Raw genomic sequence first — 16,006 nt, 5'->3', positions numbered from 1 at the left:
TGTATTTTACAATACAAAACATACGATACACGGTTTTTATTTAAGTGGAACAGAAAAAAGTGCGACAGCAAAGATATTGTCAAAAAATGTTGCATTTACATGTAGTGGTTACGTGATTTTCTTGTAGTTCAATCTAAAGAAAGGAAAGATGATATAGTAAAACAATTGTAATGGAGTTGGGGTAAATAAGTTACCTCAAAACTCTGCTTTCGGTCATGTGAAATAGAAAGTTTAAACAGGACTGCATAGAGTTCTGTGAAAAGCCAAGTGCACACAAAATACTTCTAATTAAAGAGGGCAAGTAATAGCAAGGTGTTGCTAATCAAATGATCATCAGCAAGTGTGAGCATCTCTATAAAAGCAGAGGTTTTGGCATTTTGCTGGTCCGCAGGACTCAGATGTGTGTTATTACAATGCTACACGGTGTGATATAGGGGAAATTGCAAAAAATCCATCTTCTCTAGTCTCTTCTCTCTAAGTAGCACAGCTTGGGAATGCAAAATTGCATTTAAACAAACCACACGAATTCTGGAACAATGTCCTTTAGAAAGATGAGGCCAAAGTGGACATGTGTGGCCATAAATCACAAAACCAAACACAGCATATCAACACATCATACTAACTATGAAGCATAGCCGTGAAAGCATTATGATATGGGTTTGGTTTTCAGCCACAGGATCTGGGCACCAAGACCCTAAGGCCACCTACAAATCTAAAACTGAACAGCTGGAAAAGAATCAAGGTGTTGCAATTTTCCAGTCAAAGGGCATTCTTCAACTTGATTTAGATGCTTTAGTGGATCTTAAAAGAGCTAAAGATAAACAAGGGCCTACAAACCTCAATGAATAGAGACAACATTTTAAAGAAAAAGTGGGCCAAAACTCATCTGCATCAATGGGAGAGACTGATGAAGTTATACAGAAGTCATGGCACAGACATAACACATATAAATAATGAAAATTTAATGTCAGCAAAGGACTGCAGTAGAGTTAGATTTACATCACAGTTTCTAAATCCTTACTTTTACACATATATATTGCATATGAAAATAATAACATAGTAAAAATGAAAATACTAAAAATACAACCCTGAGAAAATGTGGTTTGTAAAAAGACTATCCCATTTTATCTGCATAAAAATAAAATATCCAGTGAAAAGATATGCAAGATTACTGTAATATAGCTCCATCTGCAGAAAAAACTGCAAGATTGCAATACAGTTATTTCTGTTTGATTCTATCTAGCATGCTCTGTGCACACTGTGCACCCTATTTTCCCTGCACCACTACGGTGCATTGGTGTGGAACAATTGTTATACAGTGTATATTCAGCACAGCTGAAGATTTAATTTGTTTGGAAACCGAGTCTTAATAATTTCCTGTTTTGCACAGCTTTGATTCAATTACATTTGAGATTAGTCATTGGCATCATGCAATGCACTGTAACTGAACAGCAGTTTTACTAGGTCTATTCCAATGATTACTTTGACTTACTTTCTTTTAATGTGTACTCTCATTTTATTTTTGTTATTTATTCTCTCTTTTCTGTCAGGGGATCAAAGAATTCTCAGTATTTTTTAAAGCCTTTAAGCTCTTTGTCACACTATCTTTGAGAATTTAGCCCGCACAAAAGTGCTGTGGAACATCAGATAAACATCAGCCACAGCCATAAGTATCCTCCTATTTACAGATATCTGGGTCAACATACGATTGCAGGACATTTTCTGTCCCAGCAATAATTTGAAAATAATGAATTCATAAATACTAAGGTATGCATTTGCTGTGTAAATACACCATTCCTGAGACAAAACGTAAACCTATTGTTGGTTTGAAAAACATTATTTAAAAATACAAAAAGGCCTTTGAGAACCTCTGAGAAGATCTCATTTAGAAATGTCAAACCATTTACTATCAGCACTTTTTTTTTTAAAAGGAAACCATTCACAACATATGTGCATCTCAGTTACCAAAACCTATTTAGCCTGGAGGAGGAAGAGACAAAAACAGGGAGACAACCTGACAAAGAAGAACTGACATGGTTGAGTCATGTGCTAGCACCATGGGTTGACCAAAGGTCAGTCCTCTTTGACGTATTTTGTCTTTTTCCAGTGATTTCTGAAGACTGAGTGTGTCACTCTAACTGCAAACCCATTGCCCATGTTATCAAAAGAAGACAAACTCATTTCAGAGTTTCTGTCCTTTTATTTACATAAATACATCCTTGACTTTCACAGATCGTTAAATTCCACAGATAATATCTTTTTCTGATAAAACACTAATACTAGTGCTGATTTGCAACCCTGCTATCATATAACATTAACATAAGAAATGCATATTAAAAAAATACAAAATATTATTATATTAACAACAGTTTTGTGGTCCCGAGTATTTATTTGTCGCAAATATGTCATAATCTACAAATAAAAGGATATATCCATTCAGGCGAGTCATTTTTTGCAACCCTGATACTCTAACTTAAACCCTGTTGCCATGTCACGATTGATAAAATGATCAGAAATGTTTTATTACCTCACAAGGGTTTGATCTATTGCCTTTGTAACATTCTGAATTATTATATAATTGGTGTATCTGAGCAAAGATGTGGAAAATAAATACTGAAAAATGCTTCAAAAAAATTGTATCTTTGATGCTCGAGCTGGATTTTTTTTTTTTACAAAATCCCGCCCCACAGAAAAAGACAGAAAAAAATATAAAGTGAAGGGTCCTTTCCTTTTTTCTATCTTTAAAATAAATGTATTCATCTATTCATCTGTCTATTTATTCATTTATTCGTCTTTCAAATATCAGCCAGTTCCTGTCAAGCGTTTGCAGTTCCGTATATCAAATGGCATAGTTAAAAACTGTGCGAAAGCTTTAATTATTTCCTTTTTCAAAAATGGTTTTGGAGAATAAATGATTACAAAAACCCGAAGTTGACAATTGCTTTGGTGTTCCCGAAAGTCCTCGCGATGGCAGGTGTGTTAGCATTACCGAGCTCTGAAAAACAATGTCAGAGTGGGAGCTCTGTCTGTTATAACGCTGCCTCGTCATTGTTGGTGACGTCCCCCCTTCCACCCGGTCAGAGCTGTGTTGGTAGCTGGTAGGCAGGAAGCTAGCTGCTGGCTAACCTGCCGTGCTACCTCCTCCGCCTCCGAAGGCAGCTGAACGGAGCTGTGAATGAACCACGCACTTCAATGCATCCCGTGTGGCCGCGATGGCAGCGACAGAAACGGTCTGAGCCTTAGCTCTTAGCCATGTAGCTCAGTTGTCTGTTATATCTGTAGTTAATGTTAGTGTGATTCGTGCCCTTAGCTGTTTCCACCAGTAGCTAGCTTTTTTTCTGTCCGGGATAGACAGCGGCAGCTAGCCCCCCTTTCTCGCCACTACAGGAGGATGCTGAAGCTGTTTGGTGCACTGGTTATCCTCGGACTGGCCCTGGCGTGCATCACCTCCTGGGTGCTGGACAGCTATGACACGGCTTGGCACCCTAAACGGAGCGTTCAGCACCCGACTGTCGGTGATGAAGCTGAATCTAAGGGGAGTTCTCCACCATTTCCCGGCGAACACTTGAACAATATATTCTGGTTTGTACAGGTGGGCTATTATTCCGTCTGTAGTGATTATTTACATCTAGTGTGTATACAATACAGGCGTTTGACTTTGTGTTAGGGTTAAACTCTGAATGATTGACAGAAAGGGGTCAGTGTCCACAGAAGTGCTCCGATGTTGGGTGAAAAGGTGTTTCAACACAGAAACACAGCAACTCTGAGCCAGACTCTTGTTCTATAGCCTTTATACCACAAGAGCTGAAAATGTCACAGAGCCCCATTTAAAATATTTGCCTTTACCCCTCACCTCCATGTGTGTGTGTGTGTGTGTGTGTGTGTGTGTGTGTGTGTGTGTATTTGTGTGTGTGTGTGTGTGTGTGTGTGTGTGTGTGTGTGTGTGTAATTCAAGGTGTCCGATATTCACATTAGTCGATTTCATGACCCAAGGCGCATCCCAGACTTTGAAAAGTTCTGCACCGACACCATAGAGGTGATCAAACCAGCTCTTGTGCTTGCAACAGGTACAGTGATCTCTAACTAGTTCCTGTTAAATTCTTTGCATTATAATATGACTGAATGGGTGTGGCTCAAGATCGTGCATTGCCATCAGATGACAGTTTGCTTACAGAGATTTCCTCCTTTTTTCCTTTACCCCAGGGGATCTGACTGATGCTAAAACAGAGAGTAAGGTGGGATCCCTCCAGCACGAGGTGGAGTGGCAGGCGTACCACAACATCCTAAAGAGGTCACGTGTAATGGAGCGCACCAAGTGGATTGACATCCGCGGAAATCACGGTGATTAACCATGGCACTTTAAAAAAAAATTACTATGGTTTCTTAAGGCTCACTGATTCAGCTGAAACATCTTCAGTGTGCCGAGTGTACAGCTAAGATTTTCAGAAGAATCCATGGAGCATCCCACAGGAAGTGGTTCTACCCCTCCCCTTCCCTTTGTCTGTGACTGGATGTGAAACAAGACACCCTGAATTTGTAACTGTCAAAAAAAGGGAAAGCTGTTCATTGGATCTGCAGTGGCTCTGACAACTATTCTGCTGCTGATTACAGCTGCTGATGTGTTTCCCGGATGTTTATCTGTGGGTCCTTTAGTAAAGGGAGATTTTTCTTTGTTACAATACAGTACAAGAATAGTTCATCGGTCACCTCCCATACAGCTTGTACACTGCTTAATCTCACAGTTATTTCATTTTTCCTCACAGATGCTTTCAACATTATTTCACTGGACAGCATCACCAATTATTACAGGTTAGTAAAAAGTACCAGTAAATGGCCAGGATAGTCCCTTACTGCATTTCACAGCAACAAGAGAAAGCTGATTGGAGTATGCTGTGGCATTTGACGCCCTTAAACCAGTATAGTTGCAGACTTGTTTTCCATTAATAGTTCAGCTATGTGAACATCCTGACGACAAAAATAGAAGCAGGACCTACACGAACACGCTGTTTCTTTTTTTTCTTTTCATGTTTTATGTGACATTGGTGATGCTTCTGTTAGCGCTGGCTGGTCTTTGATCTTCCCGATATTCTTTAAAGATCGCATTTATTTATTTATTTAAAAAAAATCTGTTTTATGCTGTACAGTAGCTTGATGCTCATGTGTAACGTTTCTCAATTTTTATTCTAGGAAATACTCAGCCAATCAGAAAGTAGGCTCTTTCCATTACGTTCACACAACCCCCTTTGGCAACTACTCCTTTGTCTGTGTGGATGCCACCCTGACTCCAGGCCCCAAGAGGCCGTACAATTTCTTTGGTATTCTCAACCAGGTGAGTTTGTGCAACATCTCTTCATGAACAATTCTGAGATCTTTAGAAAGAGCCCAGTTCTTGAAGGACCTCTGTTAGAAAATGTGGTCCAACAAACGGTAAAGAAAACAGGAAAGAAAACTGTAAACGCACAGTGTTTTAGTTTCTGAGTAGCAATAACGAAAGTATCTGCTTAGCTGTCAGTTTTCATAAACATGACGTTTTTTTGTCATATCTGACAGACTCAAATGGACTTGCTGGACACGTTCAGAGCTGAGAGTCTGAAAAGCAACCAGTCGATCTGGTTTGGCCATTACACCACCTCCACCATCGTCTCTCCTTCTTCAGGAGTACGAGACATGATGAGGCAAGAACAATTCCCGATTTTGAATCTTTTTTTTCTTCCTATTTTTATTTTAAGGGTGAGCTGAGGAAATGAAACCTTTTTTCCATCACGTCATGGTGCAAACATTCAGCAACCGCCTCCTTTTGGCTGCAAGCTAAAATTGTGTCTCAGTCTTAGAATGATAAAAAACAAAAGTAAGAAGCATTTTGACTGGCTGCTTGTTTCAAATTCATGCTGTGGAGTAAAGTACCGTACATCTTCAACTGCCTCTGTTTGCAGACACTTAACAAGTCTAACTAAAATTTCTATGTTTTTGTGTTAAGATCTGCAGTTGCATATCTGTGTGGCCATCTGCACACTCTGGGTGGCCTCATGCCTGTGCTGCACAGCCGGCATCCCCAAGGCACTCTGGAGCTGGAGCTGGGCGACTGGATGGACAATCGCAGGTGTTTATATTCAATAGGTGTTTCTAACAGTAATTTTCTTACTTGTATTTCTGTTTCTGTCGTATTATCGCCCATATTTTTCTAACATCTTTCTACAGGTACAGAGTTCTGGCCTTTGACCATGACCTGCTGAGTTTCTCTGATCTGAGGTTTGAGCAGTGGCCTGCAGTGCTCATCACGAACCCCAAGGATGCACAATATCTGCACCCAGGGGTGGAGCCACTGGGTCGGATACGAAGGTCGACGCACATCAGGTGTTTTGTCTATGCGTTGAATTTTCTGTTTTCTTATGTTCCAGTGGAAATGAATTTCAATTTCTAATATTTAAGAATTCATTTTCTTTCCTTTTCTGAAGGATCTTGGCCTTCTCAGAGGCCCCGATCACTGCGGTGCATGTGAGTGTAGATGGGGAACCACTGGGGAAAGGTCACTCTGCTGGAGGCCCCCTTTATGTTCTGCTATGGGATCCGTCTCTTTACCTCACAGGACTGCATACAATCAGAGTTAAAGTGGAGGTCGGTGCAACATTCATTTATCTTCCACTTTATTGTGTTCTGAGACTTTTGAATATTTCATGGGTCTTTTATTAGATTAAGAAGATTTGTTTTCCTTTGTTGAATTATGAATAGCTGTATTAGATTTGCTGTCTGGGAATTGTAGCTAGAAAACACCCACTGGTGGCTCGGGGTTTGTTGTACTCTCATACTTTTAAAAAAATGCTTCTACCTTTCTCTAAAAACTAAGAACTTCTTGTCTTTCTACATGTGCATGTGAGTCAGGACGCGGCAGGCCGGTCATCAGTGCGGGAGCAGCACTTTACTCTGGAGGGCGATCTGACTCCTACCTTCGGCTTCGTGCAGTCTTTCATCCTCCTCACAGATCACTACGTCCTGGGCCGTGTGGCCTTTATATTCATGATGCTGCTGAATATTGGTGTTCTCATGGCCTTCAGGTTTATGCCTATTCTCTCGGGCAGAGGTGAGCTGTCTCTGACTAACCTTCAGATAAATACACCATCATAATGTAACAGACTGTTCAGGTTCAGTCGCACTGAACTTGAGACACAGACAGGGTTCTCAATAAGGATGTCAATGTCAGCTTTTAAAATGCACACTATAAGAGGTCTTTCTGCACTGTGCGCAATCATAGATGTTTGGTATTTCATTATGTCTACAGGATTGACCTCTCAAGTGTGTATGTCACTCCGCTTGGTCAGTAAAATAGACACTTTCTACTACTCTCTGCTACTGTTCAACCTGTGCACGGCCTTAGGTGAGTTTAATGCTGTGCCTTATTCCCATTTAACTTTTTCCATCCTCTTTGTCAAAAATTGTATTTTATCTGCCATTCTACACTGTATCTGTCATGTGTAATAAACAATAGAGTTGTTTGTGATTGCCAGATTTGAAGTTTGTACAAAGCAATGTACAAATAACATCTGGTTTTTACAAGATTACCCAGTAATCTCTCCTATGTTGCTGTAATCCATTCCTCTCTTCCTTCAGGCCCGTGGTTCATAGGAGAGCTGATTGATGGCCACAGTGGGGCCTGCTTTGCCTTTGGAGTATTCATTGATGGACATTTCCTAGAGGGCAGTCTCACCTATGTGGTTGGAGTTGTTCAAGTAAGAACATTGAATTTTTTCCCTCCTTGTTTTGGACACATTAGCCTCTCTGTAATTCTGTGCATACATGTTATATGTCCAGCTGTAGACTGTTACTGAACATATTTGCTTTACATTTAAATTAATTTTGTTTTCAGCAACTCTTAGGAACTGTGAACTTCCTGCCCAGCACTGACTGTTGTATAGGAAAAACTAACAGCTTGTCAACACTGTGGCACCCTTAGAGGTGGAAAGCTTGGTCAGGACCTGTAGAAAAATACATCAGTGACATGGAAATGAAGGGAGCATTTCAGAAGTTCCCCTAAACTACTTAATAATGATCATGATTCCTGAAAACAAACTCTTTAGGGTGGAAAAAATCACTGGTTGAGTCATATTGCCACGAACTGGATCAAAGGTCAGACATAATTGAGCAATGTCGCAAATAATGGAGTTAAAGAGAACTGAAAATTCTTTATTTAAACTGAAAGTAAATATACAGTGGCAAAATCTGGCAGAAAGTTGCAGAAAGAAAATTAAACTCAAAGTCAAGCTTAAACAAACTTGCCTGCTGGGGAGAAGAGAGAGAATGGTAGCTATAAGGTCCTTTTTAAACAATTAGTAGAGTGGCAACATATTTCCTCTAAAGACTCATCTGTTACACCCTTCATGAACCAGAAAGAGGAAGGACAAAGCATGCAGATGTGTGGGGGAATTACAACATTCCCTCTCTAAAGCTAGAAGCTATGATATAACCTGTGGGTACTGCTTCATTTATAAATGCATGTTCTGTTCGCATCAACTAAACTCCTTTCTTCTCTGCCAGCTCCTCTTCTTCAACATGCCCCTCACTTCTTATCTCTGCTGGAGCCTCCACCACCGTTGCCGTGGCAACACCTTCCGATCCCACTTCCTGCGGCCTGGCTGCCGCTGGAGGACTCTGGCTGTTCACCTATTCATGCTGCTCCTCCTCACCTGGCAGGCCCATTCCTGCTACTTCCTCCTGGAGACCTATGGCCCCATGGCCTTTTTCCTGTCTCCTGTGCGCACGTGGGCGTTAGGGCTCAGCCTGCTATTGGTCTACCGCGCCTGGACAAGCCCCGCCTCTCTCATTCGTGACACAAGCAAGAGCGTCTCTCCCTCTTGACAGTAATTGCACGGTACCGCCGCTGCTTCCCCTCAAGCCTGACTCTCAGATATATTTTGCTGTCTCTATCCACGGCGCAAGCCTCAGTTTTCCCTGCAAAGCAGCCCCTTCCTTTCTTTCTTTCCTCTATCCGAAGCCACTTCACAGTACATCACTCACTATCCTGTTTCTAGATAGTGTTGTTTACTTAATATGCATGTTGTTGTAAATCACCGGCGAGCACATTTCTGGCCATATTCATAGCAATGTGTACAGTGTAAAAAAACCAATCAAAAAATACCTTTGATACTAAAGGGTAAATTAGCCAATCTGAGCTATGTGACAGACTAGTCCAACGTATGCTGCTGTTGACAGTATACTGTATTAGAGTTGTATTCTCCTGTGGTTTAAGCTGAGTCATTTACTTGAGATTTAGCACTTTTTGGAAGTGTTGCCTTGGCCAAAATGCCACTTCACCACTGCCAAAGGATGAATAAGAAAGATTTCACCTTTCCTTTTCTTCTTTTCTCTTTAAACCCATTTTCATATGCTAACGAAGGCTGGATGTGCCAAAATGATCCTTGTGGTTACCTTCTGATAACAACTCTGTGCATAAGAAAGGATTGAACCACCTTTTGTATGCTATATCCTTTTCCTTTTACATCTTGTGAAGGTGACGCCAGTAGTGGAACCTAGACGATCGTATTCTCAAGTAAATTTTACACACAATTACAGATAATCACATGAAGGGAAGTACAAATTAATCAAGTACTGTAGCTGATGTGTGTACAAGAGGTTTATGACTGCTAGTTTTCAAGTTAAACAACTGCCAGTACTGTTCAATGTTCACATTGGAATATCCATATCAAAACTTTAATGCCAGTCTTTAGCAAAACACAGAGAAGCCGCCTCCACTTTTTTCATGTTCCTTTAAACATGACTACAGAAAGCAGCTGTTTGTTTCTCAGGAATGTGAGCAATTGAACAAAAAGCTGGTCCAAGTAGTACTTCAGGACAATGTTTTTGTACTCCTAGAGTAGCTCAGTAAACTAAACCCGCATTAAACAATCCAAATGTGTGGTGGCTAAAAAACAAAACGAAATGAATGTTTTAATAGCTTTGGTGAAATGAGATGAGCCAGCGCTATGCTGTTTTTTTTTTAATTTATTCATTCTTATTCTATTGTGTGATTTTTATTTCTCCCCACTGGTGTTTTAAATCTGCACTGGAAAGTATTCTTCATTGTCAGGATGAGTGTGGTTGAAAAGATTTTAGAGCATTCCTGGTGTTTGAAGTCGATCTAACTCAGCGGTCCCCAACCCCCGGGCCTCGGACCGGTACCGGTCCGTGAGTCGTTTGGTACCGGGCCGCGAGGGTTGAGGCTCAGGTGTGAAATGTATGGTTTTCAGGGTTTTTATCGGTTTTCAGCGTTATTTTTGTTATCGTTTTTATCGTTAACTCTGTTTTCCTGGGTCTTTTCACGTGTGTTATGAATAAATCTTCTTTTTTTCGGTACAGTACTAGTTTTATTTTGTTGTATTTATCCACGACACCTTAAAGGCCGGCCCGTGAAAATATTGTCGGGCATAAACTGGTCCGTGGCGCAAAAAAGGTTGGAGACCGCTGAACTGATCGGCGTGTGTGTGTGTGTGTGTGTACGTACAAACATGTTTTCTCTATGTTGCTCAGACTGCTAATCTGTGGGAACTGTAAACTAAGTCTTTCAGTCCTTTCTAGTCAACAGTAGCAGTCGCCTGGATTCTACAAGAACTCATCTGAAGTACAGAAATGTGTTGAAAGACACATTAAGTGTTTTATTTTCTTTTTTTATCCTCAGCCATACACAGCAAGAACTGTGGCGATCTGACCCTCATGGTTTAATACTAGAACAGCTGCCAGACACTAAATAAATGAAAGTATGTGCCGTCTTGATAACGGTGGTTTAATTACTTTTTCCACCCCTTTCTGCACAGACAAGTCTTCATTTGTATAGGAGAACCACCAAGTGTACAAACAGGAAACAGATGGATATTTAGAAATTATGGACTTTTGTTATTAGGGATTTCTTCTCTAATCATGCTCAGTACCTCAGTCAAGCTGTGTAATCTGTCCACAAGGAGGCAGTGTTGAATGAATATGGATGAATCATGACTGTGCTGCATTTCACTCTCACTTTAAAATTATGCATGGGAATGTTTTTTGTTTTGTTTTGTTTTTGAACAAAGCATCAGAACTGTGTTTTTATTAAAAGACGGGTTTATTCGTTTAATGCCACTAAATGATTATGGTTAATAATGAGTCTGGATGTGATTGTTCTGTACTTTACACAAGAAAAACTGACAATGCCTCCACAACCATTTCAGCTCTTACAAGGAGTATATTGTAATGTGTTCAAACACTGAAGCATATGATTGAATAGATGAGGATTTTACACCTGCCACATATTTTTCTTGTGACAACTGAAATTAGAGCCGACCACTATTTTATTTTATTAATGGTTTCTAGTGCTGTGAAATAAAAATGTTCATTATAGTAAATAACTTTGTATAGATTCATTCATTTCCAAATGATGTTACACAGAAGGGAACACGGAGGCAAAACAGTGAAAAAGACAGATTTAAAAAACATACTGTATGCAATAATGGAAAAAAACCCTTATTTATGTTTTGTGTCCAACATGTGTTTTTGTCATTTTTAAAGTGGGCTTGAGCAATAGTTCTTTAGGCTTTCTGAAGGTTTTTATAAGGTTTTATTCATTCTCAGTCCATTCCTTAGAGCTGAACACATCTTTAGACACTTTGTTACTAGCAACCTGCTGGAAGAACACAATTCATTCACAACATTCATTTATGTGAAACGCGAAAGGCCATTTTCAGAAACGGTCTTGGTGGAAGGGCTGAAAGAACCCATCCTTTAAGAAGGAAAACTGAGAAAAGGTTGATGTATGCAAGTTACACAAGTACCAAAGTGAAAATCTGTGCAGTGATTGGTGTTATAAAGTAATATTTGGCATTTTTGGTTTAAATAATCATTTCGTGAGAAGGTCAGTGTCTCTACAGCCATCAGTAAAACACAGTGAAAGCCCCATCATGGTTTCAAGCTGCATTTCAACCAGTGTTGTTGGATATCTTGTTAAAATTAATGCAACTATGAACATAGAAATAAAGAGTCAGAATTTGATCCACCATGCAATACCACCTGGAAAGCATCTGATAGCAACGGCTTCATTTTTCAGCATGACACTGATCTCAAACACACTATATTGGAAACCACTTATTTCCCACTTTCCTAGCAAAATATGAAGAAATGAGGGGTGGCTTAAAACTGATGGCATCAACAAATAATGTTATTAGTTAATTTTCTACTGACCAAAACTGGACAACAGATTAGAAAAATGTTACCTGGTCTGTTAAATCTCAACTTCTACTAGAACATTTGGGGGTCAGACTTTGGCCTGAACACCATGAAAGTATAGATGGTTCAGTGGTTAATGCTAGTGATGGTGGTGTAATGGTATGGAGGATATGTTCTTCATTTAGCCTACCCAAGTATAGCTACTGATCATGCCCATCCCATTATGACCTGAGTGTACCCAGTAACTTTGAGTAAAACAGAAAAAGCCCTGCTAATTTTGCTATACTAAAGCAGAGAATTTCCAGGTTTTATCCCACATCGGCACCGTTAAGAGACTATGATTTTTAAGTTAATATCATGTATCAGTACTGCAACACTGCTCTACATTTCTTTCACTGCTGCACCAATTTCCAAAAGACTAAACAAACTTATTAAAAACTGAAGACTTGTTCGATTGCTAGATTTTATTATTTATAATTCAGTTGCAATTAGCTGGCCTCGGTTAATCAGCGCAATATTTTGACTGCAGCTCATTAAGTAACTTAATGGCAGAGATAACAGGCAGCAGTAAGGTTAATTTCCCATGGTGAGTGGTGAGAGCGCAGCCTCCACTGGAAACACTGGTGATTTTCTTCAGTGGGATATTTTTATGATTTGCTTGCCAATGTTTCCGCCTTTCATCATAGAGCAAAATGCATCTGCAAGAAAAGGGAAAAAAATGAAACTGCCCACAACAACTTATACAATTACAAAAATGTTGAAATTCATAAATACCTCCCATATTCTCTATACCATTCACCACAGTTTCCAGAACCTGAAGAGTGAAAGCAAGATTAAAGCGATGAAAACAAAGACAAAGATGAAGTGTGCAATTTGCAAAGGTGCTTATACAGTGAACCATACAGTGAACCACACAGCATCACCATTTCCTCTGTACCTTGATTCGACCTGATTTAATCCACTGGCTCAGCTCACACAGGGCAGCGTCTGCTTTGCTCATGTAGTTTAACACCGTAAAACGTTCCCGGGTGATATTTTTACTTTGCAGGTTCTTCTGAGTCTCCTCGCTCAGAGGTGGTGGATATGGCACATCCTTGTTATACTGTGAGATCTGACCACACAGGATTATGTGGCTGCCGTTGTTCATCTGGAGATGAGTGCAAGTCGATGTGTCAAGTTGAGCTTACAGCACACAAAACACTCACTGTTGCACCTACAGCCATCACGTCCAACACTATTCTTTTACAGCACAAACCGTTTACTTCCCAAAAATGATTCATCCCCCTATGAAAAATTCATTCCTTTATGAGTCTCTTCGACATAAAAGCTTGGCTGGTTATATTTTGCCGATATTCAGCAAAATATAGTTGTGATGGAAGTTTCCAGATGCATTTTTAACCCTTTCCAAAATGATTAATACCTGCCTCACTATTAAGCCAATTGTTGTTTACTGTGCAGTATTTGAGTACCCTCAGTATTTTCCAGATGTCTCTACAATTTTAAACAAATCCAAGCCATGTTGATTTCTAAAGCATTCCTGGGGGCTATAAATTGAAGTGAATTGGTATAAACACTCTCAGTTCATGGTCAGTACTAGGACATCTGCCAGAATGTAAGAAGAAAGAATTAGGTGTGGATCTCCGGTCATGTGTTTTAAATGCGCGTGAGGATGCCATAGGCTACAAAACCATATCCAAGTGACTCAAAGTTCCTGATGCCAGAAAAGAGCAATGTTAACAATGTATTCCACACCATCAAGAATGGAAAAGGCTCCGTTAGAATACCTAAGGGGACACCTCAGCTCACAGCAGGCCAACTGTAACCCACACAACAAAACCAAGGATATTCTGCAGAATACCAGCAACTCCAGTTTTCATGGTTCTCAAAACAGACACTGCAGAGAAAATTTTACAAGGGGGATGGGAGTCTTTATGGTCAGGCAAGGAAGACCACTCCTCAGTTACAGGCATACAAAACTCACCTAGCCTTTGCAAAAGCTCATTTGGATTAAGAAGCCTATAATTAAACCTATAGTTGCAAATAAGAGATAAAAAAAATAAAATTCTGATTGAGGTTTAAAATGTCTTTTCAAGAGAGAGTTGCATAAAGATTTTTTGTCAGTGTCAAATAAAATGCAAATTATTAAATATATAAAAAATTCATGTGCCTGCATTTCTTAAAACCTCATGTCACCTTCCTATGTTATTGTGCAGGAGAACACTTGTGCAGAGTACCTGTGCTATAACAGCATCACTAATGGCACCCCCTACGTTGTCAAAGTAAACATCAATGCCATCAGGACAGCTCTCCTTAAGCCTCGTCGGGACATCCTCCAGGTGATAGTTGATGGCTGTGGAGAAACCCAAATCTTCCACTATAGCTTTACACTTCTCATCAGAACCACAGATCCCCACCACTCTCACACATCCATCCAACCTGCCAATCTGGGAAAAAAACAAAACAAAACAAGCAGAGCAATAGATCTACAATTTTATGGAAGTATAGCGCATTTTTCCAACATCTCAGATAGTTTAATGTATTTTGTAGACATTAAACTATCTGGTACTTGTTGCATTTACCTGCCCAGCTATGGAACCACAGGCACCAGCTGCGCCGCTTACTACCATCGTGTGATTGGCCCTTTTGGTTATGTGACCCTTCTCTCTGATACCCAGTAAGGCAGTGAGACCTGTTATTCCAACTGCACCCAAAAAGTAGGACAAATGTCCATCAACCAGCTGTGGATCAACCTGCAAAGAGACCAAAACCTGAGTGACATCAGCATACATACTGTAGAAGGTAAGCTGCTTTTAGTCAGTGTGTTTTGCAAACACAGGGTATGAATCAGTTCCTTCACATTTGCAGAACACAGTGTAATTTTTTATGTACATATCATTAAGACAGGTTTCCTCTTCCTGTCTGCAAGAGGAAATATGACCCTGTTCACCAAACAGTGGTGACACACAGCAACAGAGACCTTCTGTAAGTCACTTCCGGTCATAACAGCATGGGTTTGCCAAGGCCAGTTGAATGAAATGACCACATCTCCCGCAGCAAAATTATTGCAGCGGCTGGAATCAATCAGTCCCACACCTCCACCATCCACGCACTTGGAAATCTGCCATGGAGTCAGGTAATCAGCACCGGTGTCCTCATTCATTCTACATCGCTGACAGGGAAAGAGTTTTAGTGGGAGTTAAAAAAAACAAAACACAAGTTGTTACTTTACTGTGCTGTAGTCTTTAATTTTAATTACAACGTTTTATTACTCCAGACAGCAAATGCTAAAGGTCATTACTGATGCCTGCTGTTGCTGTATCAATGTCATGTGTTTGTGTTAATACCATGTAAGGGTCGACTGAAAGATAAAGCGTCCGAACAAGAACTTCCCCATCTTTCAGGTCAGGTGCTAAAGTAATCTCCTCCAGGCGGAAATTTTCCGGAACTGGCGCCCCGTTTTTACCTGTATGCAAAAATAGAAGGTTGAGTAAACACTAGCCACGTGATTGCAGTAATGGTGCAGTATCAGTTACTGTATTAAAGACTTAAAAACTCAAGGTGCAGAACACGATAAAAGAGGAGAGTAAAAATGTTACACACCTGGTCGTGAGTTAAGAACGACTCTTTGCACCTGCATCTCACTGAAATATCGCGAGCACCGAGGTTGAGTTTGTAGCAATGACTAAAACAGGTAGCAAACGTTAAGTTTCTGTGAGCGGTGGGCTCGGTTACAGTGTTAGAGAAAACGATGTGGACAAAGTATTTTACCGTAGCAACACGTGAAGATATCCAACGGCTTATATTACCGAACAGGTTTCTTGTT

The 16,006-nt window shown here is 40.2% G+C and overlaps 2 protein-coding genes across 2 annotated transcripts; one reads left to right on the top strand and one right to left on the bottom strand.

The window, feature by feature from the left end:
* The first annotated feature begins 3,043 nt into the window (after positions 1–3,043).
* On the top strand, positions 3,044–9,926 carry tmem62 (transmembrane protein 62). Its single transcript, XM_005926006.2, has 14 exons — positions 3,044–3,230; positions 3,388–3,592; positions 3,956–4,067; positions 4,204–4,341; positions 4,764–4,809; positions 5,188–5,329; positions 5,551–5,675; positions 5,978–6,100; positions 6,199–6,354; positions 6,456–6,615; positions 6,880–7,078; positions 7,277–7,372; positions 7,606–7,724; positions 8,530–9,926. The coding sequence occupies exons 1-14, from the start codon at positions 3,193–3,195 to the stop codon at positions 8,848–8,850; spliced, it is 1,980 nt and encodes a 659-aa protein (XP_005926068.1). The 5' UTR covers positions 3,044–3,192; the 3' UTR covers positions 8,851–9,926.
* A 2,499-nt stretch (positions 9,927–12,425) lies between these two features.
* ptgr2 (prostaglandin reductase 2) lies at positions 12,426–16,004 on the bottom strand. Its single transcript, XM_005926004.3, has 9 exons — positions 15,952–16,004; positions 15,784–15,865; positions 15,528–15,646; positions 15,161–15,352; positions 14,763–14,933; positions 14,418–14,627; positions 13,121–13,330; positions 12,958–12,997; positions 12,426–12,881 (listed from the first exon to the last, which is right to left on the bottom strand). The coding sequence occupies exons 2-9, from the start codon at positions 15,818–15,820 to the stop codon at positions 12,817–12,819; spliced, it is 1,044 nt and encodes a 347-aa protein (XP_005926066.1). The 5' UTR covers positions 15,821–15,865; positions 15,952–16,004; the 3' UTR covers positions 12,426–12,816.
* Between the last annotated feature and the right edge of the window lie 2 nt (positions 16,005–16,006).

Source organism: Haplochromis burtoni, unplaced genomic scaffold (genome assembly GCF_018398535.1).
Source record: "Haplochromis burtoni strain Fernald_Lab_line unplaced genomic scaffold, NCSU_Asbu1 Contig_85, whole genome shotgun sequence".
NCBI lineage: Eukaryota > Metazoa > Chordata > Actinopteri > Cichliformes > Cichlidae > Haplochromis > Haplochromis burtoni.
This window is presented reverse-complemented; position numbering and strand designations above follow the sequence as displayed.